Here is a 23858-nt window from a genome sequence, read left to right as displayed (position 1 = left end):
ACAGATGAAGAGGTGGAGCCAGACAAGATAGTGGGAACATTTAGGATTATCCTAATGGCCCAGGAACCCAAGAAGCGAGTATCCTGAAGAGAACACTCGTTTGAGAGTGCTACAGCAGGAACCCAATGCAGAAGTGTGCAAAACACCTGAGCAGAATGCATTAGGAACAAACTTCTGTTGACAAAGTGGCTAGAAATGGGGTGTATAAGGTAATGCACAGCATAGACGTACATGGGGCAAAGATACCCCATTGAAGAAGAAGAAGAAGAAGCCCAGACAGGGCTGAAGTACGAGAAAGTAATACCCAACCCGAATAGTGAAGGGTAGAACCAGCACCGCAGAAGTGGGAGAAAGAACATAAACACCATATGAAGCGAATCATACCAGCGTGCACTGAAAGTACTACGGTGAACCGTAGACCATAACCTTTGAAGCGCCAAACCACGACACCCACATTTGGGACGCATAGAGCAGGGAAGAAAACAGGGCGATCTAAAAAAGATACCCTGTGAATAATACTCCCCAGGAGTGTACGTTATTAAGTACCCCACATAGGGTAAGTCTTAAACCCGGCAAGGGGCCTCTTCTGGACCAACCAAGGCAAACAGGGTGGCACATCTGCCCAGACCATCAGGGTATTAAGTCATGAGCCCAAGCTCCTAAACAAGGAAGGCAACTCTGCCTATTAAGGAAAGCAATGTAAAGTCACACATAGTGCGACAAAACAAGCTCACAAAGCCAAGAATGTTTGGTCGCAAGGGCCAGCGAATCACGGGAGACCAGAGATAAGGCGGGAGACGGGTTAATCAGCGTGACAATCAAAAAGGTCTACACCATTGAAAGGCAGATCCGGCAGAGCCTCCCGAACGTTGTCGGGGAAACGACTATCCAGCGTAATGCAACCGACAATGCCATTACCCTACTAGCAGAGTCAGTAGCGTCTAGGGCCGAACGAATTGAATATTCTGCCAATCCATGCCCATCAAAAAGAAGACGCTGCAAGTCTGCCCTGGGTGCTTCCGGGAGAGAAGGAAGAATGAGCTCGACCAAATCCCAAAGGACAAAGGAAGCATGTGCGAACACTCAAGACGTGTTTAAGGCACGAATGGCAGCACTGGTGGAGGGAAAAATGTTGCATCCACAGGTCTCCAGCCACCGAGCTGCCCTAGTGGGAGGAAACAATGGTAAAGCGAAAGAAGGTTGTAAGGCGAAACCTGCCTGAACAACCAGACCCTGAGCTCTAGGGTGAAGAGATAAGCAGACTGGATTGTCCAGGGCAGGACGGTGCCGGCGAGCAATGGCTCTATCAACAAGGTCACCAGAAGAGGGCCGCACCCAGGCCCCAAGCATGACATCAAATAAAGACCCACCAATGGGCAATAAAGGCTCCACGTCCACAAGCTCAATATGAAGGAGATCCAGTAAAGGATCAGTGGGAAGGGAAACCTCAGGGGTTTGCAAGCGGAGAATATCCGCAGCCCTGCGAATAGCCCTTGCGAAGGCCTCACTAGGCTCTGTCGCCATCCAGGGAGGCGACAACAATCCGTTGGTTGGGGACGGCTGAAGGCTAACCCGTCCACTAGAGAACACGAGTGGACCAGCCTGGGGCTGATCCACGGGCCAAGGAACACTAGGCACCTATATCAAGAGGCTCCTAATCGACCCTGGGTATGGTGAACCCGTTGTGAACTGATCCTCCTATAACAAGGGACCCAGGGGCGTCGCCAGCTCCGGTCCCGCCTCAAGTTCGAGAACTGCGAAAGGGGACTCGACGTGGGCGCCAATGGACAACGACTCGACCTTCACCTGGGGGAGAGGAGGGGGAGCTACTGGGTGTGTTTGGGAGCTCCTGCAATACAGGAGCCGTCGGCTCCAGCGGTGCCACCAATGCGGCGTGGAGCCTGGTGCCGCATGCGACGTCAGCTCAGGAAGCCGAACGGAGCTATACGTTGACTGGATGGGCGGCCTGGACAGACAACTGGGATGCCCGTACGGGCCGTGTCCCGTTGGCGTCAGAGTCGACGCACACAGCCGGCCCCGAGGACGAATCCGTCGGTGAAGATCCGACATGTTCCATGATGCCGAAGGAGTCAAAAAGGCCCGAAAAACAGGCCAGGGAACCACTGGTTTTCCAGGATCCGCGTTGGGACGCGTAAAAAAAGAAAACTGACGTCAGCGCGCCGGGAGGGGCATATATGGCTCCACTGACGTCACGTCCATAGACGACGTCAGGGCGGAGCCGTGCGGTGCCGCCCCCCAGTGTGCAGAGGTGCTGCTGCGGAAAGTTTTCCGGATCCAGTCTGACGCCTGGGGCTATTCTAAGTTAAGGAATCTGCGGCTAGATGTCTCTATCACATTGCTTTGTCAGTGGTGGGACCAGACTCTGTCGGTCAGAGTGTGGTCTACTTGCCTCTCTCGTAAAGTGTTGCTCTTATGTGAAAGCCAGAACCTTGCACAGTCATTCAAGGTGCATGTTGAATGTGTGTCTGGGCAGGGAGTGGGAAGCACATGAACAACAGCAGGGCTCTATGTGTTCCATGAGAACAAGTACTGAGACGAGTGGAATCCACTTTGGATGTTCCTCATTTAGCATGGCATTCGATGAATGATGAGTTCTGCTTCTCCAGACAGAGTAGGTGTATTACTTACATTCCTATGGTTGGAGGGTGGAGACCCCAACACTTAGAAAAGCAGGATGGAGACCGAGCTTCCCTTAGAAATTCAGTGAGGGCCGTGGTAGAAAAGAGCAAGTGATTAGTTCTTCCTAAGAACTTCCAATTGGTATGTGGAAGGAGTGAGGCATAGGGCTGCAGGTTCTGTTGTTCAAGGTAAGACTGATCTTAAGAAGTGCCTTCCTTTTAGTCTGTTTACGATTACTACTTCAGGAAGGCTGATGATAGCCAGGTGCAGAGACCTCACAGTTCATTGTACCCATGTTTTCGATACGCCTTCTTGAAACCAGACCTATTGCTACTTGCTGAGCGAGCCATCACTTTGCACAAAGGGTATGCTGAGGAGCAGCCTGAAAATACCATTTCAAAAAGCACCAAACCAGCTCTGAAGCCTTAAATAGTGGGTCTGTATCCCAGTATGGAAAATATATAAAAGTGGGATTCAAACCACCCCATTTTGTTGCAGTCCCAAGTTCATCTAAACCAAGAATGGCAGTGCTCCACAGAGTACTTGAAGAGCTACTGTGCAAACAATGCGTGTGTCTGCATGAGAGCCACTCTCCAGAGATGATAGGGTATCACCGGACATCTGTACTTTCTGACAGAGAAGCAGTGTGTCTGTTTGATATTTCTAGAAGTATGTCTGCCTTCTGAGTGAGGGAAGGCATGCACCTTGCCCAGCAGGAGGAGGGACAGTCAAGGAGGAGAAGTCCAGCAGGCTCCCAGCATGAGGAGCACCCACAGAATGTTGAGTATCCCAGAGAGCGTAAATAGGAGTGAATCAAGTCACATAGGGGTCACCTTGATCACTCAGCATGATTCCGGTATGAGCTGCATTAAGACTTTCAAAGCACAAGAACCACTGTGTCACCTTGATGTCCACTGTGGATTCAAAAAACTGGTGCTGCTGATGCCCGAGACAGTTAAGCTGTATCGCAGCCATAGCAGGAAGCTCTGATTGACCAGAAGGCCACAACTGCCAAAGAGACACCACTGTGGCTGCTTTGACCTGAGAAAGCTGAGCAACTGCCTACAACTGGCTAGGAAGGCTGTGCTGCTCAATATGAGTGCAGCTGCACACACCTGCGGCCACAATTTCATCCCACAAACACTGCCCCCCAAGCTAGGTGGCTTTGCAGCTGCCAAAGGTGAAGAGGTGCCACCATAAGGGCAGGAGTGTGAACCACACCCTTATCACTGCTACAACTACAATGTTAACCAACAGGTAAACACAGGGTGTAGCCTGCACCTGGGACAAGAAACTAGCATGCAGACGAGTGTGCCGAATATGCTTGAGACTTTTGTTGGTGGGGTAAAACATGGAACTGAGTTGCACATTTGATCAGTGAGAGTATTTGACGTTATTTGGTTTTGTTATGTGCACATGTGCCTGATCATTGCCTAAGCCCTTAGAGTGTTGGGGACTGTTGATAGAGCAAGGTTTCGTATTCTAGAAACTTGCTTGTATGCAATCCTCTCAAATAAAATGTAACAACGTAAGCAACAAGTCTTGTAAATACTAATATTGCATTACATTCATTATATTGTATCCAGGGAATGCTTGCCTATGTGTATTACTAACAAGTAACCCGAGTGTCTAAAAATGGCCGCCAATAACGTGGGAAAGTCTCTGCGCATGCTTCTACGTAGTATGACGTCTTCTTTCGCTTGGTGGGAAAACTTTGCAGCTGCGCAATAGCTTTAAATATGGCCGCTTGAAACTCACATGATAATGCACATGCTATCGCTTAAACTAAAACCTGTAAGTTCTACTAAGCACTAATACAAAAGATTAAAATAAGTAAATGGGGATAGAGTAGAGATAAGTGGTATACAGTGAAATCATTTATTGTCACATTTTAACGTGTCTTTTTCTGACTTTATTATTAGTTCATACTTGGGCCTCGGAGGGTGACTGAAATTCCTACCCCATCTGATCCGCGCGCATGCGCATAGAAACTTGCCGGAAACTATGATGGCACACTTGAAATACAGCCAAGGCTACATTGGACGAAGACGCCTGGGAAAGCCAACTAATGAACCAGACGAAAGCAACAATTTTGAATAAAATTTATAACTTGTATTGATCATAATGTGAAATGGGGGTGGGAATAAAGCTATGGGAAAGTAAATTAAGGGGCAGAAACTTAGAACAATAGTCCAAAGAGAAAATCTTACTTTCAATATGGTGTGATGAACTCACCTCCTCGCCCTTACCAATCAGTGTCGGGGAAAACACGAATATTGCAACTTTTGGGGGTGGTACACGAATACAGAATAGTATAATTGAGGTAAGTTAGCAAGAGACTTTGTCAGATCCGTCATTCCGATTCGTCACCGACCCAACACGTATGCTGCTACAGATCCTGTCCGAGACGCTGTCTCAGACCCTGCTGCTGCCAGAGACTCTGCTCGAGAAAACGAGATACTGATCGATAATCTAATCATCTAGAAAAGGGATTTCGTGAGAGGGACACCCAAAGAGAGTAGTATCAGAGAGGGGTGCGACGCTGGCGTTGCACTTTAGAAGAGGTCACCTTCCCAGATCTGAATCTGCCTAATCATCTATCTTCATCCTGTCCCGGGAGATTCTATCCGGCCTATCTTCAGGGAGTTGGGTTCATCTATCACTCAAGGTAAATATAATTCTGCAAATCCTGTCTTTGTACCTGCTCTCTCTCTCTCACTTTCCTTTTTACATGTACCGTTCCATTGATCATTATTATGACTTTGCTATATTTGACTTTATTTTGCCTCTTGGAAGAATGTGTTTAAACTGTAATTGATTCTGACTCACAAAATTATTGATTTAGATAAAGACTTTAAAACGTTTTGAGTTTGTGGTTATTTTAAATTTAAAGTTAAATGTCATTTCTACCTTAAACTATCTCAGCAACCTGATTCGTCGAGTAAAGGAATTATTAAAGAGATCAAATTGGTAAGACTTGGTAAAGGTGAAATTCAAATTACAGGTAAAAATCAAAATGGATGACAGCGGGGTTTGCTAGCTTATCTGTGTGAAAGTTATGGGCCTGGTGAGTATTAGGTATGTATGTGTGTAACCTGAGCTGGTGACCCGCGCTCTATCACTGTAACCATGAGAACCTAAGCCTAACGGTGAGAGGGGATACCGGCAAAAGAGATTGCAGCACCTCATTGCAAAAAGAGACGGAGATTACAATAATGTATTGCATTCCTATCAAAAACGGTACTATGGAGTTTTGCTATGAAATTAAACTACTTTCTTTGGCACAAAATAATAGCACTAGGCTGGACAATATGTTAGAAAGTCTGCTGGTTGACTTCTAAGCACTTCCCCGCATACTACCTCTGGCAGAAGACTGTGGTTGCTCACCCTCCCTACCCTGACAATCAAGCACAGAAAGGGTTGTAACTTGACCCAATTTGCAGTTTCAAAGTTGGAGGGACCCCAGGACACCCGAGGAAAACAAACTCAACCACCACAGTTGGGACCCACTAGCACCAATCTGCCATGTCCCCCCCACCCCCACATGAACAGGTTCTGACACTGACAAAATAGTCAGTAATCTACAGAGCTAAGAAATATGCTGGAAAATGCTTAATTACTTATTTACAGAAATGTTGTGGCTACCTTAACCTTCATTGAGAAAAGCAGCGAATACAGTTCCAAGAGCTGTTAAAAAGGCTAGAAGGTGGCTTCTCTTAGTAGAAGGAAGCTATTGAGATGGGATTCTTGACATCATTCTCCAACAACTTACGTGTGACAAGGTCAAAGCACTTCTTATCCTCGGGGTGCGGACGCACCTGACATGTGAGTAAGTTCAGCTTCACGGGGGGCCGGTTTATCTGTGGCAGAACAGAAATGAACAGGTGGACCATTAACAGAGAAAGAGCTCTGAATTATTTTACTATATGTATTTTAATTTTGGGAGCAGAGTAAACAGAAGAGAAGACAGTTTTCTTAGGTGTCGGAGCAGTGGGATATCAAGAGGAATGTGTACGAGGTTTGCAGAAGTGAAACTGTTGGGTGCAATATAATGACGATGGGAGCAAAAGAAGGACTATGGGGAAGGTTTTGCAGATCCTGAAACAGGGGATGCAAAATAGATGCCAATACTTATCTCAACCAAGCGGTTTGAGGTCAGGCAATTCAACCCACTTATACACAGTAATCTACCATTTCAGCCAGGGAGATGGATGTTAAACAAAAGCAAAAAAGACATACACAAAATTTAGAGGTATACAGGAGGCCAACTACTAGGTGGCAGAATAATCACAGCAGAGGCTTCATCGTGCATTTAAAATAAGGCGACAACTGCAGTGTTTTTCCAGTGATGGTACCTACTCTTAAGGAACAGTCAGTCGCATCTGACAACACAAACCCGGGTTTAGAGAGCTGCAGAACCACTGTGGTCAAACAAAAGTAAACAAAGACACTGTGCTCTTTCTGTAGTCCCAACAAATAGCTAAGAATAGAGCATTCCTCCAGCCTTTCATTTCCTTTGAACATACAGGGGACACTCGCTACAACCCACCCAATACTTAAAATGTAAATGTTCTCAAGTACAGGCATGCAGAGGTGGCAGCACCAGGGTATGAGCCACCAGAGCTGTGTGTGCCTAAACCTCTTCCATCAGAGTTATCAATTTTAGATTGAAAAGTAGGAGTATGAATCGCAGTTTTCCATCAGAGGGTACTCGTGCACCCAGAGAGCCACATAGATTAAGCCAAATGATGCAGGCAACGAAGGGATGCAAGCGGTTGGGAGCAAGATAAGAGCACTTCAGGAGGCCACCCTTAAGTTGGGGAGGATTGTATTATTTAAAACCGATAGTTCAGTGGCAAACGGACTGCTGGCTATACATTTCTGACGGTGGATTTTACTGAGCATCTGCCACCAGAAACCGTTTGGGTACCCAGTCTTTAACTGCAACAGAAAACCATGGAATTGACAAAGAGGGAATTTGCCCACTTCGGGTGGTTGCTAAACATCCTCAGTTCCTCAATAAAACCCTTGAATAAGTTCCCAATGCCATGAGCACATATCCATGTTGTTTCTAAATGTTTATGTGCCAACAATCAGCAATGTAGCTGATAGCGTTCAAAATGGCTATTTATCCTTGCAAAGATGGTGGAGACAAGTCTGGCTCAGAATTGGAGATGCTCCGTGTTGAGACAGTATTGCAAAGATGGTGCAGACGAGTCTGGCTCAGAATTGGAAATGCTCAGTGTTGAGACGGAGAACCCCCCCCCGCATGCTTTGTATAGTGTGTGCCCCTACCATGTCTCCACCTTTGCAAGTACTGAGGACTTTCCATCTCTCCCTTAGCACACAACAATCATGCATAGGGCTGAGAGCATTTTGGTGACACAAGTTGAGACCTACACTTGAGCTCTGTGGTCTGAAGGGGCCCATGTACACCCTCACTACCAAATGTGACTAAGGCCAGCTCACCAGGCTGTAGAAAGCTGACCGTGGTGTCAGCAATAAAGATTATGGTGTCAAAGCAGGCATTTTCACCTGTCCGTGCCAGGAAGAGTTGCGTACTGACATCTACTATCTTTTTTATTTGTTCTACCAGTCCCTGCAACCAGTCCTTCGCTCATCCATGTGGGATAAGTTTGTCACTTGTGTATCTCTTATGACTGAGTAGAAGATGTACGATGAGCATATGTGATACATGCAGCTATAGCACACAGAAATCTACTTTGTGTTTTCAACATCCAAATGGTACATAAGATGCAGAGTTGAAGAGAGCTCAGACTGCAGATGTAAATTGTGAGGCTCCTCCAGGGACATTCCGGAAATCATCTGTAGTGAGTCAGGCTTTTGGTTGTGAAAAAGAGGAACAGAGGGCCACTTTGAAAGTTAGGGAATTCCCCATGCTCTTTCCTGGCCCACTGTTTAATGGAAAGTCTACCCCCTTTCTTCTGTTCCCTTGTTGTAGGGCTCTTCTGTCAGAAGTCTTCCAGCTCCATCACACCTTCCAGCTAGCACCTTGCAATAATAACCTTGGCTGGACCAGTCTGAGTGAAGTAAGCAAGAGTGTGAGAACGGATCCCAGGCCTGACAACTGGAATACACAACTGTTGTCTGCAACTCTGGTATAAAGACATGACAGCAACTTTCACCCAGTGTGCCAAGATTTCTTTACCAGAATCTGAACTCTCCACAAGAGTGGTGACTAAGAAAACTTTGTATGCTCCAGGGTTGGAATATTTACTGCCAACTCCTCTTGTCAGGTTCAGGACCAGTAATCTGGGGAAATTCGACCAAGACTATCAGGAGAGGAGCCTGAACCCTGTTTCAATAAAAAGAACAGACTGACTGCTCTGGAGGGGCATTTGAGGTTCCCTTGAACTAGGGATATGCTGCTCAGAAGGAGAAGAGCTCTGAAGGAACCTAGGCAGGACAAGAAAACGATTTGGGATGCAGCAGCTGGGGAGGAACTGCGCATCTGTGCACACTTTCTTTGAATGGTGGACTTTGAGAATGGGCCCAAGGAAGCACCACAGCTGCAAGATCTGCTAAGTGGCAAGCAATGCAACTCCACAGCAGCTTCTTCAGCTGCTGCTAGTGCTGCCTATGATTACTCTGATTCGCCGTTCTGGTGCTGCAGATTCTTTTTTGCAAGGAAGTTGGGTGGGCCACGGGAGAGACACTGTACTCTGTGAGCCTTCAGTGCACACCACTGGGATTGGTGCCACACCACTTACTGCCAAAGAGCATAAGAGTTGCCTGTGCTCTGGATGACCAAATGGACAACAAGGTACTATACAACCCGAGAGAAAAGCAGGGGTGGGACAAAGGCCATTTCTATAGATTTCGAGTAATCACAAGTACTTGCCAAGACAGGGCAGCCTTTTCTAAGTTTGGCAGAGTTCTCAAAGCTATCCATCAAGAAGAATCATAGCATCTGTTTGGAGTTATCCCACAACAGATATCTTAAAGAGGTCATCCACCCCAAACAGCCTAGGCAGTGTCACCAGTGAATGCTGAACACTTTAAATAATTTTCTAGCTTCTGACATATTATGTATTGAATTACATTGGGTTTGATTCAGTAATGTACTTATTTTTAAAATAATAAGCACTAGTTGGATATTGAATTATTAACTGCTGGTCAGCTTGTTGAGTTCTGAGTCTCTAACCCCACAACATCTCCCTGTGTATGCTTTGGACTACTTGAATTTGCAACCATGAGGGTCATCTCCTGGAGGGGTGTACTCGGTGCTCAACAGTAAGTTTAAGCCTCGGGACACCAGTGGTAAAAGGCTCTAATTATCACAGTCCAAGCCTAGTAGTCCCTGAATGTCCTGGGACTCCTGAAAAGGTTCTGAAATTCAGCTTTCCTTACACATTTGGCCCCTGAACATATTTTATACTAAAATCCCAGAGACCTCCTTTAGAAGTATTGGTTAAAGAATGTGATGTTTTACAAACTGTACTGTACTTATCTTCATATAAAGCAAAAACAGCAATTCACGTTATCAAGGAGCAGATCTACTCTAGGGAACAGGAGATGGATACAGACCTTCACTGCTGTATTTCACACTTAACAGCAAACAAAAGAAAGTTTTAACAGAGAGATTCACGAGTCAGTGAAAGCTGAGAATTTACACAGCCATGGAGGATCAGATCTCAACCAACTAACGAAGGAATGAGTAATAATTTAGGAGGGAATGCTGCAAACAGATTAGTTAATAGGAGGGCCCCTCAAGGAAAAACAGCACAAGAAACATCAGCCAAAGTGTCCTCTTGGCAATGACAACTTTGTATCTATTTGTTATTAGACTATGGCTTGTTAATAATGTTCTGAAAATAATCGTACACTAAAATTACTGAAAACTCCACTGCATGCAGTTATACAAGGTTATGAAACCAATGGTAACGGACTGTATGGGATTACTCTTTGATCAAATCTTCTTTCACATTTTCATAGGTCTTGGCAAGAATATTAATGCAGCACATCAATGGTCCTTGACTCTGATGGCTTTCAGCCCATCTAACAGCAGCAGCAAGCTTTCCGTCTTGGCATATTGCTGCTTACCTATATGGCCCTTCCTGATCTTATTTCTGTATCCAGCTGACTATGTATCTGCCCCCTGACAGCTTGTTTTTACCTTTGGCAGCAAGCAGTGACCTTCACTTTTTGACTTTGGTTGGTCCTAGCCCACGTACTTTTGTATTTGCCGGTCAATTATCTCTAGATGACTATCTCTCAGGCCTGAGACTGACTTGCTACTGGACCCTGGTCACTAGCGGTCAACACCATGGGCTGACTTTCTATGGGTTATCTGTAGCACCCATAAGGTCGAAAATCCAAGGGCTTGAGAGGAATTGTATGCAATCAGAATGGTGTTAGATTATATTTGGCTTCACTCACACTGGATCGCATACTAGTATTCTAGAGTCCCACCTGTGTATTTCAGATGCCTCTTGATTGCTAATAAACAAAAGTATGTTTAACACCCTACTGAAGGAGTGAATATTACATAATTTCATATTGACTATACAAGGATTACTGCAAAGATGTATTTGCCCATCTTGCACCGTGAATTATCACAAGGGTGAGTGACTTTAGTATAGTCAAAGTGGAGGTAAAAAAAATATATGCATCCCATATGACAATTAAATTCATGATATTCAGACACAGGTCTATTTTCCTGGAGTTTCAAAGAGGTAAGGTTGACCTACCTCAGAAAGTGAGAAAGTCAGTTCATGCATCCTATTTTTAAACACATAGTACCAAGAAGTAAAACAGGTAGTGCTTTGCACATTTGTAGCTGCCACTAAGACTGTAGTAGCAGTAATTATGGGCTAGAGGTGAGGTGATATACCGCTATATTCTAGCACCGCTACATTATATTCATCATAGCAGCCTCGCAGTGTGAAGGGGCCACTCCATATTAACAGCAAGCTTCATTTTAGAACAATTAGTGACTTCCTGGAGGATCTATGTGCTGACCTTCTGTTTGTCCCACAGGCTGGCTCTCTGTCACAGGGCACACAATATCTGTTGCCTGCTGCTGGTTTCACTTACCGTGCTGTGGGAGATCGTGAGATATCCATACTTCACTCCACATTTTCTCTTCTGCCACACCTTTCGGATTCTGGTAAATAAAAAATGAGTAGAAGGGATTAGATGCAATAATACATATAGAACAAGAGTGAATCCAAGGCAGAGATTGTTGGGAAAGGAAACGAGAAGAGAGAAAGTGTGGGCAAAGAAGTGAATTAAGGGACTAGGAGGAGAAAGATTCAAAGGATGGGTGTGACAATTTGTACAGACTGAAAGACAGGATGGAGGGATAAGATGAAAGGGATTTTGAAAAGTGTGCAAGAGAAGACAGATTGAAGGAGGTAGTGAAAGACAATGAAGAGATTTGCTGTATGAAGAGAAGATATCACAGTAAGAATTCAAGTGGGAGAAGGTGCAACCTAGGGTAAACAAGACAGTAGGCAAAGACAGTGAGACTGGCAGGAAGCAAAAAACACAAGGCGTGACATAGATAGAGAGATATGGAGCAAAACAATACAGCGGACGGCAAAAAGAGCAAAGAAGGAGATGCATGAGAGGGTTTGAGAGACAGAAGGAGAAGAAGTTTGTGGCAGGAAGTGAGCTCAGTATGGAGGGACTGGAAAGAGAACAAGGCAGAGGAATAATGGGAAAGACGGCATGGGAGGAAATATGCAGAGCACAGGGGGTACACATAAAACAAACAATATGGCACTGCTACATCATTCACATTAAAAGCTAATAAGAACTTTAATAATGTTCCAATTATCACTCATCAGTCATGGTCACAGTTTACTGCTCTTCAATCAAACTGACTATGTTGCGCAAATTAAATACGCGAGTACATCCCACACAGTTAATGAAACAATTAATCATCAGAAAACCAATTCAATACCAAAAATTCCAATTTGCACGGAGCATAAAAATGAAGTAATGAACTCCCTTCAAGTCTTGCAATGAGGAGCACCATGGATAAAACATTTTATTGTCAGATACATAACAGAGTCTGGCTAGAAAAGAGCAATAATATATCCTACTGTGTTTGGATGCTGCTGGCATTGGGTATAAACTGTGCAACAACAACCCACAGCTTCCACTCAGCATGTGGTTACAATATCCATGATCCAACTAACATTACCAAAGGAAGACAGACTTATCACAAGACTTCGTACTATTCGTAGGCGAATCAATACGGGGCTCAAAGCATTGTCCCCAAGACAGTAGCAATCGCATAATATCTGGCATTGGCAGAGACTTGCCCTCTCAACAGAGTCATTTGAAAGCTGGCAGATCCCAAATAGCAAAAGCCACTTAAAATCCTAAACCTTTTCGAAAAATGCAATAATGTATCGAGCAAGTGTGCTAAGCTGGAGATTGAAAATGTGGATGGGTAGTCATCTACAGAGATTGGGTGAATACCAAGAACCCCACATATGTAAAGCCAAATCTCCTGAAAGATCAGCTGAAATACTCAGAAATCAAAGACTGCTAGACACTTCAGCGTGTTAATGGGCTGCCAAACAACTCCAAATGTTATATGTTGTCTTCTGTTTCAGAGATAAATGTGTTTGGGAATTTATAGCATTCTTTCCCAGGGAAATTAAGCACACTGGGGGTTCTGAAGGTCATGTCTGTAAGATGAATCACCTAGGGGGGTCCAAAGACTGAACCCTAGAAAGCCTAAAGGCTCAACACTAGGAAAGCAAAGGGCTCACCCCTAAGAAATGCAAATCTATATCCTCCAGAAACTCAAAGACTCAACTGTGGGAATTCTAAAGAAGTAACTGTGTGTAATCCAAAGATGCAGCCCTGGAAAACCCAAAGGTTCAACTCAAGGTAATTCAAAAATCTCAAACCTAGCAAAGTCAAAGGTTCAACTGTAGGAAATCCAAAGGTTCAGGCTTTGTAAATGGAAAGATGCAACAGCAGAAAATCTATGGGCTCAAATGATGCAGGGGTTGGAAATCCAAGGCCGCTGACATACGACATTCAATGACTCAACTGCATGAAATCCAAAGATGCAGCTGGGCAAAATTCAAAGACTTCACCACAGGAGATCCACAGACTCAGTCTTAGGAAGTCCAATGGATCAACTCTAGGAAATTCAGAAACTCAACAATAGGAATCCAAAGACTTCACCACAGGAACTCCAGGGACTCAACTATGGTAAATTCAAAGGCCCGTGCAAAGGAAACCAAAAGACTGAAGGAAAGGAAACCAAAAGACTGAACCAAAGGAAACTAAAAGGCTCAACTAAAAGAAACCAAAAGGCTCAACCAAAGGAAATCAAAAGGCTCAACCAAAGGAAACCAAAAGGCTCAACCAAAGGAAACCAAAAGGCTCAACCAATGGAACCCCTAAGGCTCAACCAAAGAAAATTCAAAGACTTAATGCCAGGAAATCTAAAGATGCACCCTAGGAAATTCAAGGTTTAACTCTGGAACTTCAAAGTGTTAGGCCCTGGAAAAACAAAGATCCAACCATAGGCAATCCAAAGACTCAACAGCAGAATAGCCAAAGACTCAACCATGGAAACATCATAGGCTCAACCCTAGGAACCGCAAAGTTTCAATACTAAGATATTCAAGACTCAACTGGGGGAAATTTAAACACTCAAATATAGGAAATCTAAGGTCAAGAGAGTAAAAAATAGGAATCAAACTTTTAAATAGCTAGAACCTAACCCTAATAATTACAAGGAGTAGACACAGGTGAAATACAACAGGTAAACCATGGCAAATCCAAAACTGAGCAATGGGAGACATATGGATCCACTTTTCCCAAGCTCTTAAATCACTGAACTGAATAATTCCATTATTCATTTCTGCTGACTCTGAAAGGGAAATATAATGAAACTGAAACATGCAAACTTGACTGGGATAATACACTGAACAAACAGATCACAGAACCCTCAGCAATCCAAAAATGCTACACTGAAAAGCCCAAACATGTAACTTCAGACAATCCTGAAAAATATATTTCTGACCCACATATTTAACCTCTGAATATCAATTGACTTAAGTCATGTAAATTCAAGGACTGAACTCTGGTAAATCCAAGAAGCCATTTTAAAGCATGGACAAAGTGGGCAACTGGCCGGGGCCACCATAGCCTCCGACCCCCCCGCACATGATGAGGTGTGCAATAAAACAAATTAATTTATAATTTCATAGATGCACCTGCTCAAACCTAACCCTCATGGTACCAAGCACATGGTGCAGTAAAATTAAAAATAAACTTTCTGGGTGTGGATGGCCCGCTCTCTCTCGTTCACCTCACCTCACCTCTTTAGCCTCACCCCTCTCGCTTAACCTTTCTCTCTTTTCCTCATTACACTGCCTCTATCTCGACTCTCTTTACTTCACCTAAGTCTCCTTGTCCCTCTATCTCAAAAAGCCTCTCAGCCCTCCCATGACTGTGTTCTACATCTCTCTCACAACTATAGCTCTGTCTGCCACTCACTTTGCCTATTTCTAGCTCCCGGCCCCTCTATCCACTCTCGCTGCCGCACGCATCTCCGTGCACCACACAGCTGTTTCCTTCTCACTGCTCACCGTTCACTCACTACCCCATTGCTCCACCGCTGCTCTTATACTGCCGCTCCCTCCACATTACCTCTCTTACTACCTAACTTCTTTCTCACTGCTTCATTCTCTACCATCTTTCGCTGCACCTTAGTCTCTACTCAAGCTCACATCTATCTCTCTCTCTACATCTGTATCAACGTTACCTCTTTCTCAGCCTCACCGCTCTCTCTACTTCACATCTTTTTTCCCCATAGCGCTTCTCTCTTTCTATCCACCAGCTCTATCCCTTTACCCTTCTGCTCACTACTCTTATGACAGTGTCTTTCAATGCCTCAACACATTTTGCCCCATGTGCTACCTCACTGCTGTCTCTACCTTGCATCAGCATGTACTTCTCTAGCTCTGTCACCGCTCTACCACTCGCTAACTCATCTCTCTTCCTATCTTACCGCTGTACTGTCTCTCCTTTCGATTTACCCCACCACTCTCCCTATCTCTACATGTCTTCCAATCGCCAGCTCTCTCTCACTCTAAACCCTTACCTAACCCTGTACCTCTCTTTTTCTACCAATCACTTCCTTTTTCAACCTCTCTGCATCTATGTGTCTAGCTACTTCACTCTCTTCACTTTAACTCGTGTCTCTTCCAACCTCATCTATTTCTATACCCAGTGCTTTAAATGGGCCGGTACTCACCGGTACTGAGTACCAGCACTTCTTAGATTTAGTACTGGCACTTCTCTACTACCAAGGAGAGTACCGGTACTCACGAAAAGGTAGGGTCATTGGCTGTGAGTGCTGGTGAGCAGGAGTCGAACGTGTCTCTGGCAGCCAAGGCGCCGCTTCTGTAGCCCCAGCTGAGTTATTCAGCAGGGCTTATTTGAATAATGTCCGGGTGCTCACCATCACACTGTGTTTGACAGAGCAGGGTTCGTTCAGGCCCTGTGCTGTCAATTACATTTACACTATCCTGTGCATTTGTGCAAACACAGGAATCATGTCAGTCCCCTGGCAGTGGCAACCAGGCTACGGCCAGTCCAGCCCTGGTAGCAATTAAAAAAGCCATGGTAGGTGAGGAGTATAACATGGCTTTTATCATAACCGAGTCTTTTGTGTGTCTGCTTATGTTTGTGTATTTGCCTGCATTTGTATGCCTGTTTTTGTAAGAAAAAAATGAGAGAAAGAGAGAGAGAGAGAGCATCAAGACACTCTCAGGAGGTATTTTAAAGAAAATGGGTGGCACTTTGTGTGTACACGTCTGCTCGGCGACAAAGATTCATAAATAACGTAAAATGGAGGGTTGGTGGGTGAGTGAGTGGATGGATGAGTGAGCAAGGGTGGATGTATAGATGGATGAATAGATGGATGGATGAGTGAAAGCATGGATGGATGGGTGAAAGAAGGTGGATGATTGGTTAAAAGGGCAGGTGATGGGTGGATAAGTGAAAGATTGGATGGATGAATGAAAGGGAGCGAGGATGGATGAAAGGGTGGATGATGGATGAGTGAAAGGAGGGATTGAGTGAAAGAGTGGATGGAATGAAAGGGTGGATGAAATAAAGGCGTGAAAGGGTTGATGGATAGATGAGCGAAAGGATTGATGGATGAGCGAAAGGGTGGATAAAGAGATGGATGAGTGAAAGGATGAATGGATAGGATTTGGAGATGGATGGATAGAAAGCTTTGGATATGAAGAGTGGACAGACGGAATGGTGAAAAACTGAATGATGGATGAAATATTGAATAGACGAAAGAACGTAAAGGTTAAATGGTAGACATCAGTAGGTAAATGGTAGGATGAATGGATAGATTGATGGAAGAGACAAGAGCTATCTTCTGGGGGGGGGGTCATGATGATTTGCTTCATGCCATAAGATCTTTGGTTCGAAGTGGGGGTATTTTCAGTTTCTTCCTACTCACGTGCTCAAAAATATATAGTATTGTGCCAAACAACAGCAATTAACAGTAAGGCATTAAGAAGGTGCAACTATTGCAAAAAAAAGGAAATGTTAACATATCGCATTTCTCTTTCATTTTGTGTAATGAGTTAACCTGCTTTGTTTATATAAATACATTGTTCATGTGTTTTGGTATGTGCTGCAACTAATACAGAAGTCGTTAAGTATCATCATGTCTTGCCCTTAGCCCCGGCCCTAGCCCCGCCCCCTCACTACACCTCTAGCTCATTTTAATGAGTACCTGCACTTATTTTTTCCTATTTGAAGCACTGAGTACCAGCACTTCTTAGATGTATCACTCTGAGTACTGGCACTTCTCTACTACCAAGGAGAGTACTGGTACTCATGAAAAGGTAGGGTCATTGGCTGTGAGTGAGTCTATACCTCTACTTCTCTTCTCCCTCACAGACACCTCTCTCATTATACTGTTCTCTTTACTGCTTTGTCCTTCTAACCCCACCCTCTTCCTTTTCTCTTACTTAACGGAGTCAGAGGTCAGAGTCTAGCCAGAGAAGTCTACCCATAGAAGGCAGACAAGGTAGGGAATGGAGGGAAAATGTATCAGATTGCATCTGATGGAAAGGTGAAAATCCTTAGAGCAGCACTTTGATTTTCACTGTTTCAGTCTGACTGCCAATTGTGAAGGTGTATTTCTTTGTGATTATGACTATTTGGCACATAAAGCTACAATGTCAAGACCTATGGGCATTCATCTTGTTTTAATATTATACACTAGTCGGGTAAACATCCACAATGTCCCCTTGACCGTGTCTTTCCTACAGCGGAAGGAAAAGGCTGGTTAAACACTGAATTCCACAGAAGATATTATTGTTGCAAGAACAAAAAAATGTAGATCAAAAAGGAAAAAGAAATGTCTTTCTTAGTGCTTGTTCAAGATTTGTTTTGGTACTGTGTGGCTGGCAAATGTGGGGCAGCTTGAGGTTTTGGCTGTTTTTAGCTGCCCACTTTTAGAAAAGTTGAACATATAATTCAATCTCGTTTTTCAACTAAAAAGGCTTTAATTAGTTAAAAATGAGCACACAATTTGAACAGGACGCCCCCAACTAGGTCTTGTCCAAGGCCCCAAACACTCATAAAATGGCACTGCCAAAGAAGTCAACTATGTGAAATTAAAGTATGTGTCTCCACGAATTCACAACCATAATTTCTAAAGAAATCAATGGCCAACTACGGAAGAGTTGCATACATAGTCGCGACATCACCCCACTACTGTGAACGCTCCTCACCCGTCACTTTTCTTGCTCAGGAAGCCAGACTTCTCGGTGCCATGGCGCTTGTTGCCCTGGTGCTGGTGGATGCTGTAACCACTGCCCGAGTTCTTTCGGCTCAGACTTTCCTGTAACCACAAGAACACACATTCGGGGTTCATGAGAGTTCCTTTCCCAAAAGGCATGCGTGTTGATGAACAGGGTGCTGAGAGGACAGTGAAAGGGTGGGGAGGGATTAAAGGTTACCTCTTTGTTCTCCAGTTGCAGGACCCCCCTCAGTGACTCCCGAATCTGGGTCAGTTGCTTCACTTCCTCCTCCTGGGCCTGATGCAGCTGTAAAAAGGTAAAGTTACCACTTAAAATGCTCAAACACAGTTGGCCCCTTTTACCAATGGGGGTATACACATGCCCTTAAAAACATGAAAGGGTTATTATCTACTCTACAGATAACACCCCGATTCTTAGATGACCCCCAGCACCTTACCAAAGCCACCCTCTGCTAAGGGGAAGCGCGTGCAGCTCGGCAGCAGCATAGTTCTTTTACAAATGTTGTATTTTTCATTTAGGACTCACAATCCTGCTACTGCCTTTCCTTCATTTCTTGAGTTAAGACTGGATAGCTAGGAAATAATGCAGCTTTTTTTGATGCAGTGGATGCAGAAGGAGATTATGTGTATTGGGCTCCCTCTAGAGGTGGAACAGGGTAGCAGCTTGCAGGGAGAACCAGGGCGGTAGTGGGATTTTATTTATGTGCAATCAGTCCTAAGCTAGTGACCATAAAATGTTATGAATATTTATCAGCGCCCTCTCGTTATATAAGGACATCCGTTTGCAAAAGAAAAATTGTTCTAGTGGTGATCTACGCTACTAATACATGATGAGCGCCATGTAGAGAGTGAATAAGCTAAGCGCACATACACTAGCTCAGAGCCTAAAACTGACTGAACACTAACGGTAGCTTAGAACGACAACAGCATGCACACCACCTCGCCTGACGTAACGTACACGTTATACCGTCCAGCAGCTACAAACTTCAGATATCTGAGCACTCACATAACAGCTCTGAGGCTCAAGTGACTGAGCACCGAACACCAACGAAGAGGTTCCAGAGCACTAAGAATGCCATCTCGGGGCCACAGTGACTCCGCGCGTGCACACCTGCTCAAAGTACTAAACCCAAACACCACAATGGAACATGAACGGATTTAGCACAAGTGCCCTGGGGTGTAACAAAGGCCCCTGGGCCACATTCTGCTCAAGGGCCGGGGGGGGGGGGGGGGGCTGGGGGGCTCATCACATTCTGCAGGCGGGGGGGGGGGGCAGTTTGCGTTACGCCTCTGCATGTACACCGAGACATGGCACGAACTGACATACCACACAGACCAGCTCAGCATCAGCAGCGTTTCAAGGTATGAACACCGCCCCCGAGGATACCTGGGTTCGGGCACCGCAGGTACACCTGCTCAGAAGAATCCCAGCTCCCCAGGCACATTAACACAGCTCAGCGACTTAGCACGTGCATACATATTCAGTCTTAACTCACTAAAAACAAAGATCATGCCGCTGGGGTAGCAGGGTAGATCTCCCCTTTTTTCTTCCTTCCCTAGCCCTTTGCTATTCCCAGCCCACCTCCATCTACAAATCTACATCATCCCCCCCAACCCCGAGCTAGTAGCATCGATTCTACAGCTGGTTCAGTGGCATCAGAGCCCAGGTGTCTGAGAGGCCAGCTACAATCCATTTACTTCTATTTTTTAAGACCCAACAGTAGGAATTGGTACCCATGTCCTTGTTTCCATTGGGGCCCACGGCATCGCTGATACGTCACCGCACACTCACCGCCACCCGCGCGCTAGCATAGCATCTCTTACCGCCTGGAGCGACGAGGCGAGCTTCTCAATGAAGGGAAGCATGTTCTGAGCCGCTTTCCACCCATCCTGGAAGAAACTAAGTTACAGAATTATGTGAGATAAAGAGAAGTTAAAAGACAACGAAAAAAGAGCAGGAAGGAGAGAGTGAGAGGTTAAAGGGATCGAGTGAACGATGAAGAATGTGAGCGAGGAAACAGAAGCAGAAAGAAGAATGAAGGAAGACGAGAAATAGGACACTAGATGCATTTATGAGAAGGTGGATGGCAGTTCAGGGGAGGGAAGAGAAACAAGCACAGTAGGTAGCGGACAGAAAAGAGAGTGAGACACGAGAAAAGAGCATTGCAAAGGAGGGGCGGAGAAAGAAGGATGGAAAGAACAGTGAAACGAGGGAAGGATAAAGAAAAGAAGACGCGCTCTAGTGAAATAAAGTGCGTGAGCGCGGGAAATGCAAACAGGGCAAGGAAGGGTCAATACAAAATAGAATAAATAGAAGACTGGAGGGAATGAGACAATGTGTGAGAGAGGGGAGAAGAGGTATGAAAGAAAAAATGTATGCAAAGTGCAAGGATTGAAAAAGATGTCCGTAACGAGAAATTAAAACCGAGAAAGAGAAACACAAGGGTAGAGAAAAGGCCTGAGACAGAGAACGTTTTCAAGCTATAATGAACTGATCGAAAGAGAAAGAGAATGATGATGGAGGCCGAGAATTATATAAGAAATAAGCAGCTTTATTGTAACTATAATTGTGAAGCTTGGTGCCACTGTAAGTTCACATGACGCCATGCTCCACCATATTAAGGTAGGATTCGGAATACAATCGTCCTTAATTATTAAATTAAAATTGTTGGCGTCGAAAACAGGGGTGTTCAAAAATAATTCTTTTATGACGGAAACCTGAACCTGATACTGAACATGCTGCCTACTGTTTGCGCCCTGGGGAGAGTCATTTTTCCTGTCACATGATTTGGAGGATTATAAGAAAGGCAAAGAACTACAGCATGAGAGAGCATCAGAGACTAGAACATAAAAAGACAGAATGAGAAAAAGAGAGGGTCAAAGAGAAGGAGCATACGTGGGCAAACAAGAGAGATAACAAAAGACAGCATGAGAGAGCATCAGAGGCTAGAACATAAAAAGACAGACTGAGAAAAACAGAGGGGTAAAGAGAAGTAGCATACGTGGGCAAACAAGAGACATAACAAAATATAGAAGTACAACAAAGGACAAACACGCTCACCATGAGCAGGCCCCGAGGGCCCACTCCGCCATTAAGCATTTTCCCGGTAGCCTACAGGTTGGATGGATAATACCACAGCAGGAGAGGCCGCAATGAATCCAATCATGCCCCGGTGGTCACATACTAATCGCTGCCTCCTGCTGGCTGGTTTAAGCACGTTTGTCAGGGCTGGTTTTGGTCTCCAGTCCAGCAGGGTCAGAAGGGGGCAGCAAATAGGCCCGGGTACCCAAAGAATTTGCCCCCCTAGTGATTCAGGTAGATAAAAAAGTGGCCCATGTTTAGAAATTGGGGCAGTTTTGAACTTGTAAAGATACGTTGTATAAGTGTTTTACAAGGTATACAAGACTGCATGGATGTGTGCTTCCTGCAGACAATGGAAATTATTTTTTTCTTTTTTATGTTTTTTAAGCTCAGGACAATCATCACTAAAAACCGGTCCAGCAAAGTGATAAAACAGGCCCACAAACAGCCAGAAATGCAGCTCACACATTAGCCTGTCAGGCCAACCCATCGGGCACTGCCTGAGTGCCCTATAGGCCAGTCCGACCCCGAAGTCCGGCGTAACAGGGACAGTCCAGAGAGGAAAGAAAGGAAAGAGAAAGCAATCCAGAAACAAAGACTGAGAAAAATAAAGAGATAAGGACAAGAAAAAAGAAAGTGAGACAAGAAACGAGTGGCCTAACATCCTGTTCATACTTGAGATTATCCATCACACAGCTGCATGCCTGGAGGCAGACACAGCCTGTAAAACCGCTTTATAAACTACCTGTGCGTGATCTGCAGACAGCTGGCAGGCGTGTCTACAGAGTCGCACATCAACATTGACAGGTTCACCCAGGGGATACTGTGCGGTTTGCAACCTCCGAGTCTGCCTCCAACACGGGCTGTTTATCAATATGGACCACAGGTCCAGATAGCACTGAACTGCCCTGGCCATAAGAGAGGAGCAGAGGCCTGACCCCACTGGGTACCCAACGAGAAGGAAGCATTAAAGATCACAAGGGGCTGGACCCACCTTTTTAGCCTATTGGGAAAGGCACTCAAAGAGAAAGGGCCTAACTTAAACAGTAACCTTCGGGGCTTGGCCATACAGGTGGACAGTGGCTGAATCAAGCGGACCCACTGCCTTATGCTGTGGTGAGCAAGAAATAAATATATATATGTATCTCTGAGTGGCGGTGGCCAATGGGTAGTCAGTTAGCTTGGATCATATTTCCATACGAAATGCATTTTTTTGGGTTTGCTTACATCTTTAGTGCGGTTTGACAAATCTTTACGAAACTTTCCAGAAAGTGTTTTCCCCATTTCCTTAATTCCATAAGAACTTTAGACACAGCTACAGTCCAAACAGCTTTACACCAAATTTAGAAGAAAGCTAGACCAAAGAGTCCAGAAAAAGTGCTTTTTATGATTTGGTGAAAATCTGTTTTGTAGCTGTTGCAATTAAGGCTCAAAATCTTTGTATACATCACACATTTCAAGTTGTTTCTCTTTGAAAATGTTTAGAGTAACAGGATGTTGTGTGTGTCTCCGCCCTTAGTCCACAATGCACAGAGGCACCGACTCCACCATAGATTGTTTTACACTCAGCAGGTAAAAGGTGTGAGTGGCGTGAAGAGTGGTTTTTATGCTCTAGGACGTGGTGTTTCCAGCTCTGAGGTCACAGCAGATATTTACATAAGAAATAATATTTCCCTCTGCAACCAGCTCCTCACACTTTTTTTTGTAGACATCAGGAAGCTCCTATATCAGTGCCTCCATCTCCTCCCAATGAAACCTGCCATACTTTAACAGCATACCCAGCAATTTGGTAATCAGCCATTGGGTGGTTGCACCAACTGTTATACATTTGTCAATGGCCATTGCCTTCTTTATCTGGGGGTGGAGTATCTCTTTTTGTCTGGGCTGAAGCCCTCTATCTGGCAGTATGTACCAGAAAGGAATCTGGGGGGCTAGACCTCTAATGGAGAGAGGGTCATCAGGAGAGGCTTTGCACTTCTTCTCCACAAGTGGTGCGATGACTTTGGTCCTGACTGAATCTTTAAAGTTGCCAGGGTAGAATTTGAGCATACCCTTGGGCATGGGCAAGAAATGCACACTATCTCCTGTCTTTGAGACAGTCTCCACCAGAAAGTGTCTTTGTCCTCTAAGACAGACATAGCACATTTACATGGTTGGTGGTCGTTGGCTGGGAGGGGGACTTAACACCGTAGCCTTTCCATGGGTCATCCAGCTCCCTGCAAGAGTGGACTGGTCATATGGGTCTCCCTCCCCCGATGGGGTGCCCAGTCCAAGAAAGAATGTACTGATCTTTCCAGGGATTTAGATGGAGGAGGCGTTGAAGGCAAGACTGACCAGGATGGT

At 44.9% G+C, this 23858-nt stretch overlaps 1 protein-coding gene across 2 annotated transcripts in view; it reads right to left on the bottom strand.

Annotated features, from left to right (window-relative positions):
• Positions 1–23858, bottom strand: part of ASAP3 (ArfGAP with SH3 domain, ankyrin repeat and PH domain 3) — a 360613-nt gene that overhangs the window by 146574 nt on the left and 190181 nt on the right. For both annotated transcript variants that reach the window (XM_085647656.1, XM_085647657.1), the window contains 5 exons: positions 20258–20333; positions 18633–18719; positions 18405–18514; positions 11698–11767; positions 6413–6500 (listed from right to left, as the gene is read on the bottom strand). In XM_085647656.1, coding sequence (XP_085503782.1) covers positions 6413–6500; positions 11698–11767; positions 18405–18514; positions 18633–18719; positions 20258–20333 — 431 coding nt within the window. The remainder of the gene's footprint in view (positions 1–6412; positions 6501–11697; positions 11768–18404; positions 18515–18632; positions 18720–20257; positions 20334–23858) is intronic.

The sequence above is a fragment of the Triturus cristatus genome, chromosome 3_2, assembly GCF_964204655.1.
Source record: "Triturus cristatus chromosome 3_2, aTriCri1.1, whole genome shotgun sequence".
In the NCBI taxonomy this organism is placed as follows: Eukaryota; Metazoa; Chordata; class Amphibia; order Caudata; family Salamandridae; genus Triturus; species Triturus cristatus.
Note: the sequence above shows the minus strand (reverse complement) of the source record. Positions and strands in the feature narration are given on the sequence as shown.